The sequence below is a fragment of the Aulonocara stuartgranti genome (assembly GCF_965226115.1).
Source record: "Aulonocara stuartgranti genome assembly, chromosome: 3".
Lineage (NCBI taxonomy): Eukaryota > Metazoa > Chordata > Actinopteri > Cichliformes > Cichlidae > Aulonocara > Aulonocara stuartgranti.
In genome coordinates, this window is record NC_138941.1 from 75539331 (window position 1) to 75565975 (window position 26645).

Below are 26645 nucleotides of genomic sequence, written 5' to 3' on the forward strand. Positions count from 1 at the left end.
ATGGAGCGTGCCTGCTCCGACCGGCTTTAAAGGGTTAATGGGGATATGTAATTGGTGTGGTGTTATGTAAACAATTGAACATGTATTTATTAACTGCAGAAGGTATGGTAACCACCGGAGAATGATATGGGTGTGGGGGGGGGGGGGGGGGGGGGAGTCACGTTTGAAAAGGTGGTTGACTGGCTAAGTAACACCAGACGGTGGCAGTAATGCATCTTCGATGGATGCAAGCTGCTGTTAAACTGGAGGAAGAAGAAGAAGCAGCACTACTGGGACTGCTGCTCAGAAATGAACATGCAGTGTCCTCCTCTTCTGCCTTGCTTTTGAACTTTGTTTGCTAAATCTGTTTGCAGTTTTGGATTTTGTTTGTTAAACTCGGTATACTGTTGAACTTGGTTTTAGTAGAGCTTTGTGATGCCGGTCTGCCCAAGTTAACCCTTAGCTTTTAATCTTGACTTTTTTTTTCCTTTTGTTAATTGTTTGCCCAATGGTCTGCTGAACAACCCTGTCGGGTTTCTGTTTAAAGTTTGCAATAAAACCTTTAACTTTACTCAGTTTTCCTGTGGGTCTTGTGTATGTTACTCTCCTCCTGTCGCCTAGCAGAGGGGGTCGTAACAATTCGGTGAATAACATACCAGCTAGAGGTAGTGGACTGTGATCACACAATTACCCTGAGACATGCTGAACCATCTGCTTAAGGTTAACCTGCTGATGTTGAACAACCTTGGAATCCAATGATAACTTTATTTATTTCACAGAGCAGTGGTGGCAGCTTCCTCAACACACTGAGGTGGATAGAAGGAAACCCAACTCCCGGACAAATTTTGATTGCACATTAATTAGCTCCTTATCTCCAATTTATAATGATCAACACAAACTTCAGCAGAGACAAGTCCCAGTTTAACATTACTATTGCCCAGCATGCCATGCAGCAGTGTGAGTTTGCAAATGTGCAATGATTCCTGCTCCAATCTCTTTCACTTTCACAGATTGCTGTGTGTCGTGACCTTTGACCTGCTAAAGAAAGTCCACTGTGGATTATTCATTGTTGTGTCTGATACCTAGAACTGTGAGGAAGAATGGTACACAGTTAGTCAGGGTCCCCTCATTTTGAATTAGGAAAGCTCTGCAGGCCGGTTGGCGCCCTGTGGAGGGCCACGGCCACGCATTGAGTATAAGTGCTTGAAATGTGAACATTTTTCTGCTATAGTCAATGGACTAACTCAGAAAAGAAGAAAACCGACTTTACCATGAAGCTCCTCAGTGTAGATCAGTATAATATCAGTCTTATGTCTGCAGTTTAGTGTAAGCACAACTTTCACATAATATTCATCTCACCACAACTAAAACATGGAGACTGACCTCAGAGTTTCAAGTCCACATCCTGGACTCTCCAGAAAACCACACAGCTGCTTCACTCTTGAATCTAGCAGCTTGTTGTTCAACCTCAGGTCCAGCTCTCTCAGATGGGAGGGGTTGGACTTTAGTGCTGCTGCCAGATAATCACAGCTGATCTCTGATAGACCACAGCTCACCAATCTGTATAAATAATTAAAGTTTTAAGTTTATTAGACAAAGTCTGTGCTTGAAGTCATTCAGTGTTTCATAATCAGTCCAGAGCTGAAGAACGTTCAAAATATTATAGTTTAGAAAATGGAAACTCCAAACAACCAACAGGAAGCAGCTTGAAAATAACACAAGAGAAAATAATTTTTCATATTAAACTTGTACATTTCTAACAGGAGTATTTTAAAGACAGTGTCACTGATGATCAACTTCTCTTCACTACAAGTTTGAGTAATAGATGCATGATAGACTGGACCATGTACGCATGCTTTCCAGCAAACTTTTATTATTACAGTTGCTGCTACATACAAATGGCTGCAGCTTTGCAGCTCGCAAACGCACAGTAAAAGCAACAACAACAACACTCAGGACTCAGTATAGCCTTTAAATACTGATGTGGGGTGATTGCTTATACCGCTTAGGTATACTGGCTCATTTGACAAATTTCTGCTTGCAAAGACACTTTGAAACTCTAATCAGCATGTTTCCTGTCATACTAGAAGGGATCAAACTCTAGAGCAGGGGTCCCCAATCCCAGTCCACGAGGGCCGGTGTCCCTGCAGGTTTTAGATCTCACCCTGGGTCATCACACCTGAATCACATGATTAGTTCATTACCAGGCCTCTGGAGAATTTCAAGACATGTTGAGAAGGTAATTTATCCATTTAAATCAGCTGTGATGGATCAAGGACACCTAAAACCTGCAGGCCCTCGTGGACTGGGATTGGGGACCCCTGCTCTAGACCTTTGTTCATTTGGTCAGTGAAGGATGCTTTTCCACCTGAAGAAAGACCAGCACCTTATTCAAGGCAGGGACATTAGCACTTCCATGGGAGAGCAACACTGCACAAACAGACACAGCACAGCCACTGAAGTACAAGGACAAAGAGAAAGGCGAGGGAGAAGACTCTGGTGGTGTGGATGGACCCTTTAGGGGCTCCAAGACTGAGGAAGAAACCTCCATGCTAAGGATGCTGCAGTGATCTGGGGAACTCGGTCCATTCTGAGGCTGCATCATGACTTACAGATTTCAGCCAAATGAACATCTCGTGATCCAACAGTGCACAAGCTGTGAGCAATCAGCTGTTTAATCATATACACAGATTCTTTCATCAGCTGTAATGTGAATGTACTGATTGTCAAACATCTCCCTATCACCACTCCACTGTCAGCCTTTAAATAAACCCTGCTCAAGTCTGTGACTTCTTTTTGAAGTCGAAAGGAAAAACTGTTGTTCAGTCATTTGGAAAGACTTTAAGCACTCAAAATTCTTCACATATGTCTTCAGACATTTCCCGAACAATTATGAACTAAAGAATTCAATCAAAGATATGAAATATAAATAAAGATAAGAGCTGCAATTAGTGAAATCACCTTAGAGTTTCCAGTCGACAGTTTGGATTCTCCAGTCCAGCACACAGAAGCTTCACTGCTGAATCCTGCAGGGTGTTTCCGCTCATGTCCAGGTCTGTTAGATGGGAGGGGCTGGACAGAGATGGGGCGATAACTTCACAGTGAGTTTCTGAGAATTCCGAACTAGTCTGTCTTTGATTATAGAAAATAAAATGTGTTATTATAAAAGAAGAAAATCTGCATCATAAACACAGTATGAATGTATGAAGACAAAAAGAGTGACATCATAATCTGATGAACATCTACTCTTCGCGTCTGTGCTTCAGCTTCTTACTGTGTTTGACAAGACACAATGATTCATTCTCTCGCAGACCTGCAGACTTTTAATAACTATCTTTGTTTAGTTTTAATCTGCAGATAAGGAGGGAAGATGGCGTCACATTAAGGGTTCCATAATGTCCAGTCTGTCAGTGAGATCTGATCTAGACTATTATCCAGATTTATAAAATAAGTCTCCATGAGCACTTGTTTATCCACATTGTTCTCAGATGTAATAATTAAGTTTGCCTATGTAATATCATATCATATTTATTTGTATGGCACATTTAAAGACCAAAGTATACAAATGAGGCAGGGGAAATGTAAACGGAACACACTGACATAAGACGGAGACCTTCAAAGTAAAAATGGAAACACATACACGTAATGACACAGACTCAGAGACCTACTACACTAAGGGGATACACCAAACAGAGGGAACACAACTAAACCCTGGGAAACCCAAAACAACAGTCATAAAAAACTATCAAAAGTGAAAGTACAGAGGTAAGTGACGGGAAAAGTTAAGCGACCCATGTTGTAGGTGACGTCAGACGCCGGAGATTTGGCAAAAAAAAAAAAGAGAATGGTAGCGTAGAATTATTTAAGCTTCAGTATTGCCAAATAAACTATACATATAACTAACAACATCTTTCCTAGGGCTGTGCGATATGACCAAAATCTCATATCCCGATATAAGACATTTATCGTCCTGACAACGATATAAATCATAAAAATGTAACATTTTCTGTAAATTCTGTGTATCTCGGGTAACTCACCTTGCGTGAAGTGTTTCCAGCTGAGTGTCCTTTACCTGGAGTCGAGTGTTTTCTCCGATGCATGAAACTATACATTTTTAGACATAAGTTGTAACGGCCACCATTTTCTTTCAAAGTTTGAGTCTAAGGTTTATTTTTTAGCACCTGACGGCTCTTTTTTGCTTCTCATCCATAAACACTGCATACTCTTTCCCGTGATTCAGTTTATTTTGAAAAGTCTCAACAGGATCTTGAGCTTTATTGTGAAAGGTTTACGTGGAAAACAAACAAGCGGACAGCGGAGCCATGTGATGGTTTTACCATCATTGCTGCTAACGACAACACGTAAAAACAGGTGCTTGTCCGTCCATAGTGTGGTTATATAAAATATAAGAGAAAGAGAGAACTTTAAAAAATTAATATAGCCACTACAGTGACCATCAAAACGATGAAAAAAATATTGCTGTAAACAGTTTATTTTACAACACCATGAAACAAACGATAGCGTGATAGGAAACGATAGACGTTTTTATATCGTCATCCGGTATATTTCGTTATATCGCACAGCCCTAATCTGTCCTATCATCTCTAACACCCTGCGGGACAACGGGGAGAGTGTAGACCAGGGGTAGGCAACCTTTCTGATGGCGAGTGCCATTTAAAATTTCCTCAGAGGTCAGTGTGCCATATGATTGCATTAGCAATAAATTTAATAACGCTCTATATTAACATTTACACACTATATAGAACCACTTTATAGAATCATATTTGTTCGCAGATGTTGGCAGCTCTCAGCGAATAGTTATCAGCTATTTTGAAACAAAAAAAGACACTTTTTATCCATAACAGAAAATGGACTGTACAACAAAAAATACAAATGCTATTTATGGTCTACTCACAAGAATGATACGAAAAATAAACTAAGCCAATATGGCATGTCTGTTAATACAGAGACACACATGTTAATATGATCTCTGGTCTCCCACTCAGACACACAGGTCTCCGAGTGTCTAGCATTCAGACGGCTACCTGAGGACACTCATGTGAGAGAAAATCTGTTCACACAGATATGTAGAGCCAAGTACTGTCAATAAGGCCTCTGCAATGTTCTGAACACAGTTAAACTTGTCAGGTAGTGATGTCCAGCAATTGAAAATGCAAGCTCCATGAACACGCACAGCTGTGGATTCCAGCTGCTCCGATGTTGCAACTGGCAACACTGGCATTAACTCAGCACATTAATGCGAGACAAATCTAGCTGCTCATTAAAGATTTCTGGTTTGATCAGAAAATAAAACATTGGTCCATACACCTGAAAGTCCCAAAAATGCATTGTGTTGTCTCGAGTCTACGGATGTATCCGTGTATTTCCGTGGTGCTGATGCTGTGCTGAGCAGAAAGCTCCTGAAGCTTTTGAAGTGTCAGAATGTGGAAAGCTAATAACGTCCCTCTTACCAGTAGGCTAAGTTATTTTTAGCCAATTACAAGTTGAATTTGGTAGTTGGGGTTGTTAGCTAAGATACCGTCATTAAGAAGCGGCACAACTAATGTGTCTATGCGAGCTGATTTGTGATGTGCACCGCTGGTGTGGCCATTTATTTTTTGATGCACCTTCTCAGATTAATTCACTGCATGTCGTGCCCAGGGCTGGACTGGGACAAAAAAACAGCCCGGGCATTTTGACTAAAGACCGGCCCACCAGATATTAAAGCCATAAAGCCTTTGAATGAAAACAAATGCTGTTGTGACAGTGATGTACAGTCTTGTTGGTATATGTATGATTTCTATACATTTTACATCAGATAAAAACTTTGGTTGTAAGCTTCCAGACATTTTAAATGAAAATAAGAAAGTATTTCTTTGTGCCCCCCTTTCCCTGTTAATGCCCCACCTGGCCCCCCTGGCAAAACTTAGCTAGACCCGCCCCTGCACAGTTACCAGCTGTCAGCTACTTAAAAAATGTTCTTGGTGTTATTTGTCTCTCAGAAACAGTTCATAACTTCCCTTCAACTCATTCATGTCACCTAAGAGGTAAACCTGTTTCTCCATCACCTGTTCAGCTCTGATGATTCAGTAAGGACATCTCCTGGTTTCATCTTCATGTTTCCCTCTCACCAGATATACAAACTGACATCATGACCAGCACTTTTTACAGCTGTGGCTCCAGCAAACATCAGCTGATACTAGAAATTAATATTAAATAAATTCTAACAACAGCTGATCAAGCTTAAAACTTGCTGCTGTTGTTTAGTGCGACATCTGCTGGTTTCCTCTTTCTGGCTCGAAGTAGGCGATAAACAAACAAGAGAGAAAAGCCAATCAGCTGATCATTGATCAGTTTCATGATTAAAGCAACAGGGGAAAGAATGAGAGAAGAAGAGGCAGCTGTGCAGCAAAGACGCAGAATAACTCCACCTTTGTGTCTTTTTCATTCTAGCTGAAGTCCGGGACAAACTGTGTCCCCTCTCAGCTCAACACAAAACACATAATAATTTCTCTGAATTCGGGAGGATTCCGTCTTATTACGGGACGGTTGGCAACTCTACTAGCTAACCTTATGAATTAAATAAAGTTCAACATCAGTAACATAAAAGCACCCACCCAGCTGCATAGAAACTCCATCATGCTAGCTAGCACGCGAGTTATTGTAACTGACTGTAAAAAGTCAGCACAACGAAAATAAACGACACCTAAATGTAGTTTATATCTGACCCAGATAGACTGCAGGTCATAACTTGTTACCTGAAGTTCAGTTCACCTGACGCTCGGACCGGCGGCTGCCTCGGGTCTCTCCTCATCCTGCCTCCTATCTCCCTCATCCACCTGCTGGCCTCCACCACTTGTTAATTTTACTGAATCTGTGGAAGCTCCGCGATGCCACCACCAAACAACTGAGTTATTTTTACACAACGGCCAAATAAATCATCGGGCCACCGAGCAAATGCCCAGTATGCCCGATGGCCAGTCCAGCTATGGCCGTGCCATCAGTTAACCCTGATGTCACGGCCAACTGTGGCATGCGTGCCTAGGGTTGCCGGCCCCTGGTCTAAAAGGTAACTTTGAAACAAAATCCTGATATTGGTTGAATTTCCCATCTCATCAGTAAACCCGGCTTCATCCATTGTGTTAAAGTAGCTTCTCAAAAAGAATGTGTAAGCTCATAATGCTGAAGCACCACCAGATTTTAAAACTGACCAATTCAGAGCCTTATCTATAAATGCAGATTTTATTTTTGCTCTGTTATCAAAGTTTAACTCAAGCTGCTTTTTTGCTTCAACATAAGCTTCTGTGGACTCATGTGCATGCACCTTCTCACTAAAATCCTCAGTGGACTGTGGTAAATGGTTCTAAATAATAAAGCCCTGGAATCCAGACTCTGCTGATCCTGAACAGAAGTGAAAATTAGCATTTTTGCATCGACCATAACCAACTAAGTTCTTAAAGCCAATGCTGCTTTAAACGGAACTTCTTCCAGTTTGGGCGCATATGTTTCTTGCAATGCGTCCAACTTTGTCTTCAAAGTGATTCTTTCCACCTCAGCTTCAATTAGCACCATTAAAGCTGCTTGGGAGATTTTACTGGCTTAGACTATAGGCTTTACTAATATTACTGGGTGAACTTTGTGCATCCTCTTTCAGCCAATTCTGTGACGATCCAATCATCCAAGTCCAACCATCCAGTCTTCCAAGATCCCCCAACTTCCAAGGTGACATCCAATTCAAATGATTTTTTTAAATTAAATGTCATGGCCTTTTAAGTTCCAAAAAAGAAAATGGTCCAAGGAAAGGTTGTGGGTGGAAATGGATGGATTGTTTCAGAACTCACTTCTGAATTAAATCTTTGAAAAATATATGGTGTTTATTTTTTATCTTAAACATAAACAAAAATTAACCTAATCTGATTCCAAAACCTCAAAAAGTGATAAAAAAAAACCCAAAAACATTCTAAACCTTCCTATTGCCCCCTTGACATTTGACAAACAAATAATAGTAATAAAAACCCCCAAACAAACAAACAAACAAAAAAATTCCACCACACCTCACAGCGTGCTCTGTAGGTGTGGTCCTTAATAAGTGGGATTGTCCAAATTTAACCAAACTAATCACAACTTTTCCAAAAGTAAATTTGATTAAAGATTTACATAGTTTTAAAGAAAAAACTTACTATGTTACTTTTGGTAATATAATATAGTTTCACTGAATTTAATTTATTGATTTCCATGAACACCACCGTTTGCTCAGTGTTGTCCTGATGGAGGTTTCATTAACAGCATCCAGTATGATCCAGGCTTTAGCTTCTTAGAAATTACCCTGGGTCTCTTTGTGACCTCTCAGACTGTTTAACAGATCAAACACAAAGACATGAGAATCAGAGACCGAGCAGCTCTGTTCTTTAAAGACAAACATGGAACCCGCTCAGTACAGACTTTCCCCACAGATATACTGTTAACTCGGTGAGTTTAGTTCTCTGACCTCGTTGGTGTAGGTTCACCGCACTCTGCTCTGTTCTCCTCTTCCTCCATCATGATCCTCTTGTGGATGTCAGTCTAAAAGGTAAACCACAAACAATCGGTGACGTCACATTGATGCAAATCTCAGTCCCACATCAGCTCTGCTGAATAATCTATGTTCCTATGACATCAGGAATCAAACGCTGTCATGAACACACCTCCATGTTTCTGTCATGTTTCCCTGACAGACTGAATTCAAACAGTTTGAGGAAAAAAGGATGAACTGAAAGCAGGCTGTCACTTTATTGGATATTAGGAGAACATATTTAATCATAAAATCATTAAATCATAAAGGCAGCTAGAGCTAAACAGCAGAATGAGATAACAGTCTTTATACACCATATCTACTATTTTATGTACTTTGCTGTTATATGTATGTATATGCAATACTATTGCATTGTATGACACACTTTTCTGATTTTTATTTGCTTAACATTTTGAAACCCATGTATCACTTTCATACCACTTCAATTATGTGCTACTTTGTGGTGGTTGACAGGAAATCTCAACAAAATCATTTAAGTTTGTGGTTGCAAGGAGACAAAATGTGTAAAGGTTCAAAGGGGTATGAGTACTTTTGTCAAGGCACTGTGTATTCAATCTGTCACGGTCCCTGTGTCTGCCCGGTCAGCCCTGTGAGGCTGCATGTGTTTTTGATTTGGTTTCTCTCTCTCCTCCCTGCTCGCAACACTCTACCTAGGTGGAGCTCATCGCAGGCTCCCACTTTTGGTCGTGGCACCTGCAAGTAATAACTCATCTGTGAGTCATCATCCTGTCTGTAATCTTCTCTGGACTATTGTGTAACACGCGTCAGTGTAATCCTGGCCTTTGCAATATTTTGAGTTCTCTTTATGCTTTTCTCAGTATTAAAAACCTTGTCCTTGTATATAGACTCCCAGGCCCTTAGACAGTTTCCCAGAATCTGTAGAGTTTAGCAGCTTAAGTGTAGTACATAACACACTAGCAGTTGTGAAAATAAAGAACTGTTTCTTGTGATTTGCAGTCTGCGCTTGAGTCTGCCCTGCTCCGCCTAGACAAAAATAATTTCAGTACAGTGGTGCACAGTTCTTTCTTCCACCTTTTTAATTCATTCTAATAAAAACATTAGTAAAATGTTTATGTAATTTTCCTCTATTTCTCATTAATGCTCTTTTTTGTTGACAGAATTTTTCTTCTACATTTTTTTTTGTCAAAGTGCTCAAAAATCTATATTTTCTTTTAATAGCCTCCCCCTTGTGTCTTTAACAGCTCTGCAGGTGTGATATTAATTACAGTGACAGTAAAGGAGGTAAAGGCGATAAAAACAATGCAGCTGAGCTGTGATGTCATCATGTACGCTGTGTCTCTGTGGACTCTGTGTGAACTATTGATGGAACTCACAGAGTACAAACTATAAGTACACAAACACGAACGTAGCTCAGAGCGGCTGACAAACTCGGCCTCTTTGGTCCAGCTGTGAGTCCATTACCGTGAACTATGGAGCGGCAGATTTGTGCTGGAACTCAGCTGCACACAGCTGATGTTAGCCAGGAAAACATTACACACTGACTTTAAAGAGAGAGAGACCGGAAATAAAAAAGACACACAGTTTGTTGTGTGAAGAAATCAAACATGAGCTGAACAAACAGTAAAGTTCCTAAACACAAACTGTTAAAGGAGGAAACAAAGCAAACTTACAGTTTCTTTTCACAGAGACACGCAAACAACAAGATCCACTCCACACCTGGACACCAAACATGAACATTCAGGTGAGCTGCTTCCTGGAAGGAGGTGGGACTACACCTGAAGCAAGACAGGTGGGAGAGGCTGAGCAGAGCAGCACTCAGCTTCATTTCAAAAAACATCCTTAAAGTTGGTGAACAACAGATTTTTATGTCTGAAAGCTTCCCTCCCATCTCTTTTCCATTTCTATTCTTTTAATTTTTTTGATTTTGTTCAAAATTGTGCTTTTCCGTACATTTGTTCAAGTTCAGTATTAAATATATTCATTGTTTCTCTCCCATCATTGAGTAGACGTAGCTTCAAATATGAGACTCAAAAACTGAAATGAGAACTAAAATCAAGAAAATGAGAAAAGGGCTCATCTTCTTGTTTATAGAATGAAAACAGAACAAAGTCATCAAGCTCCAAACACTTGATCAATTTATTGCATTCAGGGACCTTCTGGCGTCCTGAGAGCTTTCTCTCTCCCTTTTTTCATTTTAACTGAGCCTTAAACACAAAGGTGCCAGGGCAGAGCTGTGTGATGGTGAAAGTGGGGTCCTTCACGAGACATTAGAGGGAAAAAGCTAAGAAATACACTGTGACAGGAATGTCAGAGCTGATTACTGCTTTCTTTGAACCCTGGCTGCAGCTTTTCAGCCAACAGGCAAACAGGACTCAGGGTTCAGCTGCTGATACTGCAGTGACATGGAGGTGGAGAGATTCCACCGTAGTGATGTGAAAAAAAATCCATCCACTTCTTCAGCGATGTAGAAGAGATGAGAAAACACAAGGAAACCAAGACACATCAGGAAACACACAGCAACATGAGACAGCTCACCAATAGGTAGAGGACTAAATACAGAGAGGATATGAGGGGGTGGGAAACAGGAGGGGAACACAGCTGGAACTAATCAGACGTAATCAGACATGGAGGAACCAAAACTAAATGCTCTGAACACAGGACAAGGGAAAACAGGACACATGAGACACACTAAGACATGGACTGAGGACAAGGAAACATGGGAGCAAGACAATGACTGGGAAACAGATGAATACAAATATAGACAGAACCTTAAAATTCTTCGGAGACATGACAGAGTACACATGGAATGTTGACTAAGGAGAGAACCATGAATAATACTAAATCACAGAATATATATTAAACCAGAAACCACAAACTCTGGGTCATAGATCCAGGACCATGACACAAAGGGCCTTACTAAAACTTCATAACAGCTCAAGCAGCCGTTGGCCAGTTTGATCTGTACTGTGTGCTGGTAAGTTTAGGTCTGTTCAGTCAGCATGTGCTCCTTACAAGTGCTGCATAAGAAGCTTCATGCTCTTGCTCATTTCACAAATTGCTAATGCTTGATTCATCAGCTCAATGGCAGGATTTCAAAAAATAAGAGTTGGTGCTGTACAAATAAAACTGAATTAAATTGAAAATTTAATTGGATTAAATTAAAAACATGAGGACATACATGTAACCTTTAAATCTAAGCTCTCTTCTTCCTCTCCCTGTCTTTCTTATCTTTCTCCATCTCTGAGTGAAGTTAGCTCTCTTTGTTTTTTCTCTCCTATCAAATACAGGACATTTGAGACAAACTGCACACAAACATTTTGTGTGTCTGTTGGTGTCTTTTGAGCTCATAGTAACGCTACATTTCAAATCACCTGATACTTAAAAAACATAAGTTCCTTTATGCTTGCTCCTCTTTAGCATCTCTGGTTAAAGGCTGAAGTACCGCTCCACAACTTATGGACACCTGTGCTGGAACTGACTTTCAAGTGTTTCTGTTTAGGATCAGAAACACGGATCTGTTTGATGTGTGAAGGCTTGCAGGGACATGAAATAACCACCCATCCTTAAATGTGTCAAACTAAACTTAACAAGCCTTTCTGAAAATGTAAGAAAGTACAGATATTTGTTTAAACATGTAGGGAGTAAAAGTAAAAAACTGTGAGAAACAAACATAGCTGACAGTAAAGATGAGTGGAGCTCATTCTCTAACTAACCACTGTGTTGGATACGGCAGTAAAATAATTTGTACCTGACTTTTAACAGGAGACTGGGATTGTTTCCAGTCCAAACATTCACTATATCTACAAACATTCATGAAAATACTGATCGGTGGAGGGGACATGTAATTAAAGACCTAAAAATGATGCGTGTGTAACTGACTAACACTGTTTCAGAGAGAATTCTTTAATATTTAATCTGTAAAGACATGGGACAATTTAATCTGCATGTATATGAAACATCAGTCCAAACTGTCCCACAGCACAACTTTATTGTGCTGTGGGACATGAAGTGTCTCCACTCTTGGTTTCATAAAGCGTGGACACAAAGATGTGGGAAGAAAGCAGTGTGGAAATCACTTGATGTCAGGTTGCTGTTTATGCTGACAGCTTTTCATTGAACTGCTGCTCTCACTGCTGTTCTGCTTTGTTAAGAAAACTGTGAGTCACTTGTATATATTTCGTCCTTTTCCCCGTACCAGCTCAAAGGCACTTTAGGATCTATTTCTTCATGTCCCCTAATTTTAGTTCTGACATGTTTTGGAATATAACAAATCAGAGTGAGCTGTGATGAAACTCCGACTCTGCCTGCTTGGTCCGTCTTCTCTTTTGGTTTTGTGTAGCAGGCAGAGTGTGACAGTCAGACACTAACAGGACACATTTCTGTTCCATTCAGCTAAAAAGGGCCTGCTAACATCGCCTCTCTTCAAATGTAATGGTTTTGGTTTCACTTCACAGATTATTTTCTTTATCACAAGCATAAGAAAAAACAGAGGTCATCTATAATCTGTGTCATGATACAGAAACAAGCAGTATCCTGTTATGACTCATAATCAGTTTCTCCAACTTATAAAACAAGATTTATGGAAAGTAAAAACATTTCATCTTGACAAGTGAAAATAGTCTGACGGTTTTACTGGATCATGATCTTGTACAGATTTGTGTCTGTATATAAACAGATCTTTGGTATCTTGTAATGTAAATTTTTTGACCCTCATCAGTCTGACTTCAGGCAAGATGATTCAGATTAAAGTTCACTTGTTAACATGAAACCTTGTTGTATCTGCTTGTGTGAGCAGACAACTAATACATCAAACACAGCCACACCCAGACTGGTGACTTTGTGTTTGGAATAAAAATATTCATACTGTAAACAGAGAGTTTCTCTGTTTACAGACTAAAGAGCCAGCCAGTCTTTCTATCTTTACCTGCATTGTAAAGACTGAGAGCAGAGATGAAACCAACAATTCAACCAATGAGCAGGAGCCACACCTGAACTTCATTTAAATGTGGTGACAGGGTGTGGTTATTTGCACAGCTGCAGGGGAGTGGTGGAGCAGCTGCTAGATGCCATGTAATTTTGTCCCTCATATTTCGCAGTGACATGCTGTTTAAAAACAGGCACCGTTGAAATGGGTAGAGTGATCAAAAATCAGGCAGCTGCTCTTTCAAGTTTGCATTCATTTTGTTTAAAGACAAGGCAGGGTATGTTGTATACCATTCTGGAGAATATAAGCAGAATGAGGTGTTGTGGAGGCAGTATTCACTTTCTTTGGGTGCCAGCTCATGTAGGAATCAGTGGAAATGAAAAGGTGAATAGGTTGGCTAAAGGAGCACTGACTAAAAATAAGACTGAGATGGAAATTAAAAGCAGCAAATCTGAAGCAAAAGGTATTGTTTGGGGGCAGGTTGTTAAGGAGTTATCAGGGCGATCGTGGCTCAAGAGTTGGGAGTTTGCCTTGTAATCGGAAGGTTGCAGTTTCGAGCCCCGGCTCGGTTGTTGTGTTCTTGGGCAAGACGCTTCACCCTTTGCCTATTGGTGGTGGTCAGAGGGCCCGGTGGCGCCTCTGTCAGTGCACCTCAGGGTGGCTGTGGCTACAATGTAGCTTGCCATCACCAGTGTGTGAATGGGTGGATGACTGAATGTATAAAGTCATCCTTTGGGGTCCTTAGGGACTAGTAAAGTGCTATACAAATACAGGAGGAGTTTGTGGAGTGTGCCAGGAGGAGGAGGAGACAGTAGAGCATCTAATACTGCCATGCAAGAGTTATGATGTGGAGAGGAGTACTGCAGAGTAGGGCACAGGTGAGGGAACTGGTGGGGTTTGAAGGATATGAAAGAGTGTAGGTTTTTTGTTTGTTTGTTTTTGTTTGGTGATACAGATTGTAAGCTCGCTTTCTGACCCATACTCTGGAACAGTAGGAGGCTGTAATGCTCTTTTATGTTGGTTGTCAACAGCTGTTAAACAAATAGAAGAAAAAGAAAAAAACAGGCACAATTATTACAGGATTTTGCAAATGCAGTACTTGTGATACAGAACTTATTCAGATGTCAAACTGTCAGATTTTAAAGAAACTGCTGCAGCCTTCTGGACCTTAGCTGTCTCCTTGTCTCTCCTAGGATTTTTAACATTTTTTTAAATTTAACACTGCTGTCATATTTTTTCACCAAACATTTCTTATTTATTTAATTTTGCAACAAATTCCATACTATTTTTCTCTTCTGTGATACTGAAAGACTGTATGTTACTAAAAATCGTGCAAACTAAGGAATCGTCGAGCTCCTTCTCCCTGTTCACCGGCAGAAAATAGAGAAACTTTGCAAGTTCCATGTTTGTTCTGTTATTTATGTTGGTAGTTAAAATTAACAAATATGAATACATTGCCCAAGTGTGTTGTTATAGTAATAACTTCACTTCTCCTCATTTTCATGCAGTTTGACATTTAGCCAAGATAGACGAGCTGATTTTCATTCATTCATTAAATCTCACAACTTACTGTATATTGTGACTGTATATCTGTGTCTGAGTAAATCTTTGTGTGTGTGTGTGTGTGTGTGTGTGTGTGTGTGTGTGTGTGTGTGTGTGTGTGTGTGTGTATCCAACTCCCGAGTGTCCTTTCAGGCAGTTAAGCAAAAGTCAACAATCCCGTAGTTGACGCAGGTGACCTTGAGGAAGTAGAAGGATAGGGCAGAGAGTCAAACCAGTCTTGTAATCTGGGGTAATTGTTCCAGCTTCATCCTTGGAGCTTCCATCTGGTGAGGGAAGGCCACATGAAGATTTTTTTAGGTTAGGTTTAGGCCGAAGAAATGCATTCCCTTCTGCAGTTGCTCTAATGTCCATCACTGGTCCCAACTCTAGATCTCCGGGTGCAGAGCCGTGAGCTTCTCAATTATTTTATCCATATTGTGCTCAATAAACAAAGTCTGACTGCTCGTGGCTCTAGCCACTGTCAATCATGCCGGCCAGCCTTGTGAGATTTGGACTTATGTTGCCAGACAATAAACACTTTAGTATAAAATATGTGAAAAACACAATAGATTATATTACAAACATGAATAATGACATTGCTGAAGAGTTTTCATGTCTTGTTGCACAAGATCAGGTCAAAATGTTCCCATAGAGATTCATATCTCTATCACTATCAAATACACAAAGAAGCAACACTAACCCACGAGCTGTGAAGGGATGCACTCTACTGTATCTTTGTTCGTAAATCCCATCAAAATGGGAACTTTTTCCTAACAAACCTTCTTCCTAATATTCCTTCCCAAAAGCAAAGCTTTAAAGTGGAACCAACATCTTTCTTGAAGATGTTGTTTTGTGAATGAAATGAGTGAAATTATGTAAAGGTCATTGGTAGTGTTGTGGTTAAATTAAAGTCATTTTCCACTAAGTGTGCAGACTTTCTGTACATGTAGGAGAATAAGCAGGGAACAGGTGTGCTGATGGACTGGAAACAGGGTGAACACACTGGGGCCACCTACAGGGCAGGTGGGGAACAGCAAGGATCTGAAATCATACGAGATGTTACTAAGCAATGACTTTAAGAAGACATCAGAGTTGAAATGAGTTTTCGTAGTGATGGCCCGCTTGCTTCAGAAGCATCGTGTTGAAGCTTGATTCGTTTGGTCAGAGTCTTGTGATCAGTGATGTCATTTTCAGCTTCATTTAGAACCTAATTGCTTCGGTATCTGATTCAATGGTTTATAGCAGGGGTAGGCAACCTTTCTGATGGCGAGTGCCATTTAAAATTTCCTCAGAAGTCAGTGTGCCATATGATTGCATTACCAATAAACTTAATAACACTCTATATGAACAGTTACACTGTAGCATCCTCAAGGATTGACGTACGCACGATGTAGTTATAGAAGAGGGTTTATTCTGGTCTTGGCAACCCGTGAGAACTGCTCACAGACAAAACAATAAAACAAAAACATCACATCAAAATGCGCTCTTGTACGTAGTGTCAATCAATCAAAAATCCTTAATTACAGAAAATAAAACACACAAACCTCGTGAGCTGACATCCAGGAGGTGCTAAATAGTCCTTTAGGGCCTTATTGCCTTATTCTCCATCTTCTTTCTCACTTATTTCTACTCTTTGAATGATATTTTCTCCATGTGTGGAGCTAACTGTGAGCTGCAGCATGCAGACACCATGTGCGCTAGCAAAAAAGGAGACTGGGAGGCAATGTTCCCTCTAAGCTGCGCACGTGCGCAATTGCGCACTGCTGGCAGGGTCTCTGCGCACAGAAAATCTGCGTTGCGCACATAAAAAACTAACCTGAATTGAAATTTAAAATTAATACTTTAACAATTCAGGATTTTAAAATTAATTGGACGATATGAAGACCAGTTACTCTTTAGGGAGACAAAGCTGGGATCAGGTTCAGCAGGTGTCCCACGGATCCTGTGAGAAGAAAAATGTGTTGTTCATTTGCAGCCACAGAAGCTGTTGAAGACTTTGAATACTTTTTGTGCTGGAGGTGTGGTCCATTCCTATAGTGAGGTCAGACATGAGAGGAGTGTGCAGTCAGATGGAAAGCTGGCTGGCATGTGTGCCGAACCAGAGAATTTGATACAACTGGTAAGTGGCCTGTATTTATATAGCGCTTTACTAGTCCCTAAGGACCCCAAAGCGCTTTACACATCCACTCATTCACCCATTCACACACACATTCACACACATATCCACACACTGGTGATGGCAGCTACATTGTAGCCACAGCTGGGACGCACTGACAGAGGCGAGGCTGCCGGACACTGGCGCCACCGGGCCCTCTGACCACCACCAGTAGGCAACGGGTGAAGTGTCTTGCACAAAGACACAACGACCGAGACTGTCCAAGCCAGGGAGCGAATAGGCAACCTTCCGATTACAAGGCGAACTCCCAACTCTTGAGCCATGATCGTCCACAACTGCACAATAAATTAAAACTGCTACACAATTATAAGAATAGTGTGTCAGTTCACTGTCCTTTAGGCCTTGCTTCATACCAAAAGAGAAACTGGTTTGCAGTGTGAGCTTTTGCAGAAGGAAATCCCAAACTAGTGTTGGCAGTGTAAATCAGTGTTTAAATCAGACACCAAACTAACATCAAAGAGTTGATGTTAGTAACATTTCACCACTCTGCAGCAGATTCTTGCTGGGCTTTTTAATTTCATTTAATGGCTTCATCTTTAGATGCATCACTCTTTAGAGACACACAGCTGGGTGGAGGTCCATGTTGGTTCCTGTGAATAATGATGTGAGTGCTGAGCTGTGACATGGAGAAGAGTCATGGACAGTTAGAGATGGTCATCTCACCTCTGAGCTTTGGTCTGGCTCTCATGTTCCCCACACAGAGTGCTTTTAGAGGGAGGGGCTCCCTCCTCTCTGTCCTCACACTGATCCATGCTGCTGAATCCACATCAGCTCACACACACTTTCTACCTTCACCTGCAGAGGAAACAAATCATTCATGTGCACATCAACTGAAATCCTCCTTTCCATCACTGTGCTGTACAAATATCAGCTGCTTCTTTCCTGCTTCATCTCAGTGTCAGCTGAATGCAGTCAGACAGCAGTGTGAGGCAGAGGAAGCTGCAATCAGCTGCTCTACTTCCACTATCAGTCCACTAGATGGAGCCGTGAAGCAAACATGATGCATTCACTGATACACACTGATTCACTGGCTGTATCCCAATTCAGGGTCTGCAGCCTTGAAGGCTGCATTTTAAGGGCGAATACGTCACAGCAACGTGACAAAGGCTGTCCCAATTCAAAGGCTGCTCGAAATGCGGCCCTGTAATGCGTCTTTCATTTCCCTGAATTTTAAGGATGTGGCGGTGTAGACTTCATGGACCCAACATATCCCAGACTTCATAGCGCGGCGGTGGGTGTGGATAATTTTGCCGAAAAAAAACACGTCTGAAGTGGGGCAGCTGAAGAGGGGCGGCTGAAGAGTAAACTTTGAAAGTAAGTACTGAATATTATGGTTCTTATTTATGTGCAAATGTTTAATAATGAAGAACATTAAAACATTACTGTTGGACACATGTCGGCAAAGTTATATGAAATTAGCGATTTTTGTACTTTCAGCGTTTACTTGGTTTTACAGCCTTTACTTTAACTACTTTTCCATCATGTGTGCTGTCCAAATATCAGCTGCTTCTTTCCTGCTTCATCTCACTGTCAGCTGTATGCAGTCAGACAGCAGTGTCCCTGACACACAGATTCACTGTGACTGGAAGCTTCGGTCATGTTGACAGTGTGAGTTCAGGTTTTGATCTCAGAGCTTATATTGAGCCATAATGGCTCCTTTAAACTCTCCTGTGTCTGCTGTGTCGCATGCTCACCTCTTCTCCACTGTCTTAATATGCTGCTCTCTTCAGCTCCTCTCTCAAACTCAAACTTGATAACGCCATCAGATATTTAACACGTTGTTAAAATTTTTATTGTATACATTGACTCAATTATCTGAACACATTAGCAAATATCAGACTGGAGAAAAGCAAAATAAATCATTTGATGCGATTGAAGGTCAAAGGTCACTGCTGGATACCAACACTGTTGCTGCAGATACAGGCTGATGTTTAATGTTCATCGTTTGCCTTCTGCTGCTGTTGTTTCTGCTGGACTCTGAGCTCTTAATGACACCAGTCTGCACAGTGACAAGACTTCTCTTTATACATGTATTTTTTCTTTTTTCCAATAATTCTCTCCTTTTAAACTCATTTCTTTATTTGTTGACTTATTTGATTGACTGATTAAAAAAAAAAGAAAAAAAAGTAAACTAGTTACCATGAGTAGATTTCTGGTTAATGATGTGCCTTCCTGCAGTCTCTAGTTTTGCATTTCAACAGTTTGTTATTTAACCCTTTAAGACCTACCATAGAACCAAGTCCGCCAGAGCTTATATTATATTTTTACATGCTGTGGAGCCATTTTTTGGAGCATTTCAAGTTGCTATACATCAATACAACCATTATAGCCCAAATTTTAATAATATTAATAGCATTAAGTGCATAGTAATGCTGCGAGATCGATCAACTTTAGACCAGACAATCAAACTACGGAGGCTCCGGAAAAGTGCAATCAAACGATGAGTTTATTAACAGCCTGGAGAAAACATCAACATATGTCTTCTGACCAAAATACATGTTGTGGATACTTATAAAGCAGTGGGGTACACGCCCCCCCATGGCGTCAATGACAGATTAGAATAGGTTCCAGACATTAGTCACAGTTACTCGTACATCTTTTAATAGCTATAAGCAGACATAGAACTTCTCTTTTCTATAACCCCTTCCATACAAGGTAATAATCTTAAGCCCTCAGGGTCTCTGAGGCTAATTATTGACTCTGATCATCTGTTACCAAGTAGAATAAAATGCAACAGGTTTGCAACAAGAAACTGGAAACATTGGGGCCTCTGCTCAGGCCTATTCCTAGATTAATATGTGTATTGTAAGCATGCATGCAATTAACCTGCTATGTTCTCATCTCCCCTCAGCATGTATCATCTGGACACTCTCACCAGTGAAGCTTAAAACCTTCTAGAATGGAACATCAACTCTTAACCAAGCACATTTATGCATTGTGTATACAATGAACTCAACCTATAGAAATAGAAAGGTCAATGTGATGACAGACATATTCAATGCAATATAAACCCTGTAGGAAATATTACTGATATATGATACTGTGAAACATGTTATTAATACATTCTTCATAAGGCAGATTATATGGTAGCAATAAAAGAATCTCTGAATCCCAACAATAGTAATTACATAAATTGCAAAAAAGTGCAATAAACTACAAAAAAATTGAAAATCGTTTTTGATTTTTTAACATATATTTCTAGTTAGAGAAATTTAAGAGGCTTATCCCTCAAAAGTGTAAATGCAAAAATGTTGCACAAACTAGTTTCCCACCAAAGGAAATTTATTTTAAGTGTCTTCATAGTTTTATTTTTGAGATACACCAATTTTCATATACTGCAGGAAAAACGAAAAAATATATTATAGTGCAAATTTGCAAAATAACAGCATGTGCATCAAAATAAACTATTTCCAGCAGTGCAATATGAGTCCTCAGCATCCCAGAAACGACACAGAAAGTCATGAAGTCAAACATAACTTTTAAAAACACCAGTATAGGCTCATAATGGTAAAAAACTACATTTCCGCAAAATAACGTCACTTCCGGTTCCGGGCAGGTCATGCGGTCATGTGATAGTTCGCGCTGATGGACGTAGGAAGTGTTACAAACAGCTGATCTGATCGGCAAAGCGTGTTTCTGGAATATTATGTTTTTGTTGCTGCAAGTGCTTTTTATGCAGTTTTTGCAAAGCTATATGTGGAAGGAAACTGTGACCAAGGACAAGCTGATGTCATCAGATCTAAGTACAACTCCTCCGGTTTCATATGCAAAAAAAATTATTGCGCTAGCTTACGTGGTTGCAGAGCTACCGGGATTTTAAAATAGTTACGCAAAATGGAGCGTGTCCGCTCCGACCGGCTTTAAAGGGTTAAACCAGCTGCTGCTGTTTTGGATTATACCTAACAAATTTCTCAGTCATGTATTTTAAGAGAATAAAAGAAAGAAGGTTTAAACGGAAGGAACAAAATTTAGGTAAATACAAAATCAAAAGACAAAACCCCCCCAAAACAAAAAAATGGAGATGGCTCAATGTGAAAGCATCACTTCCTGTATGGGGATAGCCAACTGTTTACATGTCACATGTATAATTAAACAATAATTTACAGTCTCTTGATTTTTTTTTACCCATCTGACCATCAACTAATTCTGTGCTAACAATACGCACGGAGAAACACACAACAGAAGCTCTTTCCAGTAACACTTTCATGTGTCACTGTCAGCTTGTTTTGAACGGGATTTTCAGAAAAGTGTCGAGTGACTTTTTTTTGTAGAAGTTAGACAATAACAACCATTTTTTTTGAGTCATTTAAGATTTAATTTTATCTGCATTGTCACTTAAATTTATTTCCTGAATTAGAACTTTAACAGATAATTTTAAAAAACAAACAAACAAAATAATCAGTTTAATCCAAGAGGAAACTGAGAGCATTTTGTTTAAGTTTTCTTGTCCTTTACAGCTAAACAGCAGATTGAAATAAAAGCGTTCAGTACAAAAATGACTCATCTGATAGTGGGACTCTCAACCATTTGACCTTAGAACTGAAGAAGCTTCTCGGATGAGAGGTGAAACGTCTTCAAGCAACTTAAAGGAGTCCAGACACTTTTCTTTGCAAGCTCCTTTGACTACATCTCATTGGGATTCTAACCAGGTCCATAATAAATGGATTTGCTGAGCTCAGCATTTTCTGCTTTGATGAAAGATAAACATGAAGCTGGATTTCTTGTTGAAAATGCAAAGGAGCTGGTTGTGAACTAAGCTTCAGAGAAACACTACATACTGATATCCAATGTGAAGCTTTGAGTGGAAAAAGACATGAAAAGGGTTCTCTTTTGGAAAGAGCCATTTAAAGATGCAATACTCAAACAGAAGTTTGAACCTGTACTATTAGAGCCATAAAGGGAATTTCGACAATATAGACTTTAAATCCAAATGGAATATTTATTTAAGCAATGTTGCAGGAACAAAGAAAACCGCTTAATCAGATGATCTCAATTATACAGTCAGATTAATTTAAAAAAATTCCATAAACTTCCTAATCTACCCTATGGTGATTACAATTTCATCTACTGGTCTGTGGATGGTTGAGAGAGTAGGGAGAGAGTCAAGTCCTGGCCAGTAATGCATTCTTCTCCCAGTCTTGCTAGCGCAAACCCACATATGGAAGCAGTTACTCAGTTGAAAGTAATCCAAGTCTTCTCGGCTTCAAATCAACTCCACACAAGTGAGCAGAGAAAAACAACAATTACATTTCCAAATTTTAACTCCACAGTGATTTGGTTAAAATATAGATTCTCAAATATTATCTCTTATCACTGCACCAAACTACAAGAAATAAAAACTAAATATTCTCAGACAACATTTTTTACATCCTCTTCACAGGCTTGCACCACTCTGATTTCTCTTGAGAAAGTTGATAATGAGTTTCCACTTCTCTTGACACCAGACCAGTACAGGCTTTTCTATTTGATTCAGAATCAACACTAAGTCTAAAGAGCACGCTCTTTTCATCACACAGATTACATTATTTGATTACATTAAAAAAAAAAAAAAAAAAGACTATTTTAACATCATTTGCAAAATCATATGTAAATATACTCATCTGTAGACCTTTGTATTACATTTACCATAATAAGACTGGGCGTTATTCTTTATTTACTATTCATAAACGGGGATAAGCTGAAGATTTCACTCCTACTGAAACAAAAAAACATCAATTTAACCACAGCAGCTTAGACTGAAATCTATTTAGGAACATCTTTCCATAAACCAACATGATTGTACTGTTATTGAACAATCCGGTCACAGAAATGATGTAGTAGAGTTGCTGTGCTAAATTTAGGTGTACCTCTGAAACTCCCAAATGTCTTCTCAAAAACTGTGTTCTTATCTTCTCTGTTCAGACCTTCCTTCCTGTCCTGCTTCCAAAAATGACTCAAATAACCACAGCATGAGCGACACTGTAAATTCCATGCTTTGAGTGAAAAAAGAAAGAAAAAAACATCTGGACCCTGGAATAATGGTAGCTTCCATTTTTTAAGGACTGAAGAGGAAGAAGTTTCCAAGGAATCGTTTAGAACAGTTTAAAAGAACTTTTTAAGAACTGATTGAATCCATGAATCTGAAAACGTGTTACTGAGTAAAAGAGACTGATATGTACAGATTGAACAACAGTCTGTTCAACAGTCAGACTGTTTCTCTAACAGGAGGATGCTCTTTACACTCAAACCTGCACAGAGTCACTGACGAACCAGACCAGACTGTAAACCCAGGATAAAGAGTTTCAGTGAATGTGGTGTTGAAGGTGTGGAGGTGGATCAGAGTGTCAGAGGAGACTCTGTAGAAGGACAGAGTGCCAGCAGGACAGTCCACATACACTGCTACTCTGTTAGAGACAGAGGAGGAGGAGGAGATGGATGTTTTTATGTTATTGTGCCAGAGACAAAGAGGAATATAATTGGAGCACCACAAACTCCAGGACTGATCATTCCATCCAAACACACAGTCAGGACTCTCTCCTTTCCTTCTGGTTCTTCTATAACTCACAGATATGCGAACATTTCCTCTCCACTCAACCTCCCAGTAACAGCAACCAGTCAGACCATTTCTGCAAAGCAGCTGAGGGCAAATATCAAATCTGTCTGGATGATCAGGATACGACTGAACCTCCTCCACATATGTCACCTGGCTGTTGTTGTCAGATAGTTGGAGGTTTGTGTGAACTGTGTTTGTGTCGATTGTGAGTTGACAGGAATCTGATGGAGAGAACAAACACAATCTAGCTGCAGTTATTGATCCATCATCTGTTCATTGATTGACACTTTGATGATGACTCCTGACATCAGAGATGTGAATGAGTGATGTGACAGTTTGAAGATGGTTGAATGTGTGCTGCTTTGTTTTCATGAATCCCATTAAAAACACACTTACACTTCCTCAGACCTGGTGTCAACCATCGTTCTCCAGCAGGCTCCACCCTGAAAGGAGGAGGGGGGTCAGAGCAGCACAGTCTCTTTCAGCATGCACATATGGACATTACATCGCTCTCATATTTATCAGTGTCTACATACTGTTAGACACTGATAAAGAAACAGTCCAACATTTTCAGAAATACACTTCAATCCATACGTGGATCAAACTGCTGATGATTTGGTCTGATCCTGGATCTGTCAGTACACCACTGTATTGAATGAAATATGACTGACTCAAACTGTGAACTCATGTCTTTTCAATACAAATCCCCTGTACTTCCTGGATACCTGTTTGTTCCAGTGGTATGGAGTCTGGAGGAGCATGAGCATAAGTGGCTGAAGAGGAGCGAGAGTGTGGACTATTTTCCTGCGTTCCTTTCCCTGGAGACACCTTGTATATATGTTGCACTGTTGGATTGTAAATAAACTTGTGAACTCTCTTTTCCTAAAATCTGAGTCTGCACCAGAGTCCTTTCTGTCAGCATTGACAGATTTAATTTATGCCCTTTTCTTTTTTAACTTGTGATGCGTTTATATCCCATGAGTTACAGGGCTTCTAAACCCCTTTTCATCATTTAAAGCTATTGTTTATTATTGTCACATGGGGGTGTTGTGAGGCTGTCTTTCGTTTATGATGAAGATACGACTAGTACCCAGGAAGCATAATTTTTTCCTTGCCTGTGAGATCTCCCCTCTAATGTCAACCATATGGAAAAGATATATATAAATCTTATAAAGTTTTTATCTGTCTTGTATGAAACTTGTATGAAAAGCATACAGGAGTGAAAGCACATATAAGATCCCTTGAAAAATTATATAATGAAACTTGTATGTTTTATATACTTACTAAAAAAATATATGAAAGTAATGAGAAAGTGGCCACTTTCATGAGTAAATCATATATGTTTTTACTATTTCTTTTCCATATGGGCAGTCAAGTGTGTGTCGAAGTGCAACAGGAAAATATCTTTGTATGCAGTGCTGGAAACCAATTAATGACCAAATTCTTTTTATATATCAATCGTACTAATCATCAGCTCATGGTTTACCAGACAGCAAATTTTTTATAAAGTCATAAAAAGAATCACTCTGAGGCTAACAAACATATCAATGGGTGCAGGAAGCTGAGGATAAGGAATTTTTCGTAGCAAGTAATCCAAATTATGCCACAGTATATAAATGACTGACCTCGTGCTGAGAACGGATCGCTTCAGGTATTCTTCTGACTGAAGTTTGGCCTGTTTTCAGCATCTGTTCCTGCTATTAAATTGCATTTGTCTCTGACCATCAAAGACCCTCAAGTTCAGATTTATTGAGGCAAAAAAAGTTTGCGTTTATTCTCCAGCTTGTCTTTGCTGTGTTTACATCGTTAGATGCCAGCTAGCCCAACTTGAGTAACCCTATAAACATTCCTGAAGTAAGAAAAATTAGGTTTTCTTACTTCATTTATGTCAGAAGTGATAGAGCTGTACATTTTTTTTTCTTTTCTAAATGACATCAGAAACAGCAGTATGCGACATTACGTGATGGCAGAGCTTCAGTTCATCCTTTGTCATTTTTTTTTTTTTAATAAATAGGACAGGGGGAATGAATGAGAGAAAGAGGGGGAGAGAAAGAAAGAAAACCAAAGGGGAGAGGGGACGGTGAGAAGGGGGGGGAAGAGAGAGAAAAAAAAAAGAACTCCTGGGTCACCTGTATGGAGAAAAAAACAAACAAACAAAAAAAACAAACAGAGGAGACAGCAAACAACAAAGAGCAACATAATAATAGAGAAAACAAAGCACCATCACAATAAACTAGCTAGTCATAGATATCAATATTTACTAAATAATAAACGATATTGTGCAGCACGCAAGATAGACAGCGCACAGTGTGCTTTGAGGCAGCAGCCAAGAAAGCTTTAGTCCGCGTCTGTGAATACCCATGTGTGCATACCTGTGTGGATCAGCATGCTTGCATTCCAAAGGTTTCTCCATGTAATGATCTGCTAGGGAGTGTGGGGGGGCCACAGCCCCGTCCTCCAGAGTGTGAAGCGGGTATGGAGGAGATCAAAACTCCAGACATCCAGAGGCCCCCAGAACACAAGAGACCATGGAAGACCAACAGAGGGGCAGCCGCGCCACTGTTCCAGTAAGAGCTGAGGAGAGTCCCAGATGAGGGCTCGCCCAGCAGCCGCGGAGCAGAAGTCAGGGGGAGTTGCAGTGACGCGCCCGTGAGCTCCGCCGGCCCCCAGCTGTGCCTGAGTGACCGAGCCCCAGGCCGAGAGGCCGGGGGCACCCCACCTCCAAAGGGGCCCGAGCGAGCCCCAGGCCCCATGCCCCGAGAAGCGGCCGCCAAGGAGTGAGCCGGTGTGTACCCGGACGCCCACCCCCAGACACAAAGAACCACCAACACACCGACACCTGAGGGAGTCCGCCACCGGCAGGGGAAGTGGTGGTGGGTGGAGATAGGCCTCCAAACCTTGGAGGGCCTGAGGTGTCCCCAGAGAGGTGGCATCTGATACCCAACCTGACATATAGACA

At 40.4% G+C, this 26645-nt stretch overlaps 2 protein-coding genes across 6 annotated transcripts in view; both read right to left on the minus strand.

The window, feature by feature from the left end:
* LOC309703204 (NACHT, LRR and PYD domains-containing protein 3-like) overlaps positions 1 to 26645 on the minus strand; it is a gene marked incomplete at its 5' end in the record, with an annotated part of 103873 nt that overhangs the window by 10909 nt on the left and 66319 nt on the right. The window contains one exon of the mRNA XM_082527916.1: positions 1363 to 1539. Within this exon, the coding sequence (XP_082384042.1) occupies positions 1363 to 1539 (177 nt within the window). The remainder of the gene's footprint in view (positions 1 to 1362; positions 1540 to 26645) is intronic.
* LOC309703486 (protein NLRC3-like) overlaps positions 22071 to 26645 on the minus strand; it is a 79599-nt gene continuing 75024 nt past the window's right edge. For all 5 annotated transcript variants that reach the window (XM_082528349.1, XM_082528346.1, XM_082528347.1 and 2 more), the window contains 2 exons: positions 24083 to 24129; positions 22071 to 23907 (listed from right to left, as the gene is read on the minus strand). In XM_082528349.1, the coding sequence (XP_082384475.1) occupies positions 23339 to 23907; positions 24083 to 24129 (616 nt within the window). In that variant the 3' untranslated portion in view covers positions 22071 to 23338. The remainder of the gene's footprint in view (positions 23908 to 24082; positions 24130 to 26645) is intronic.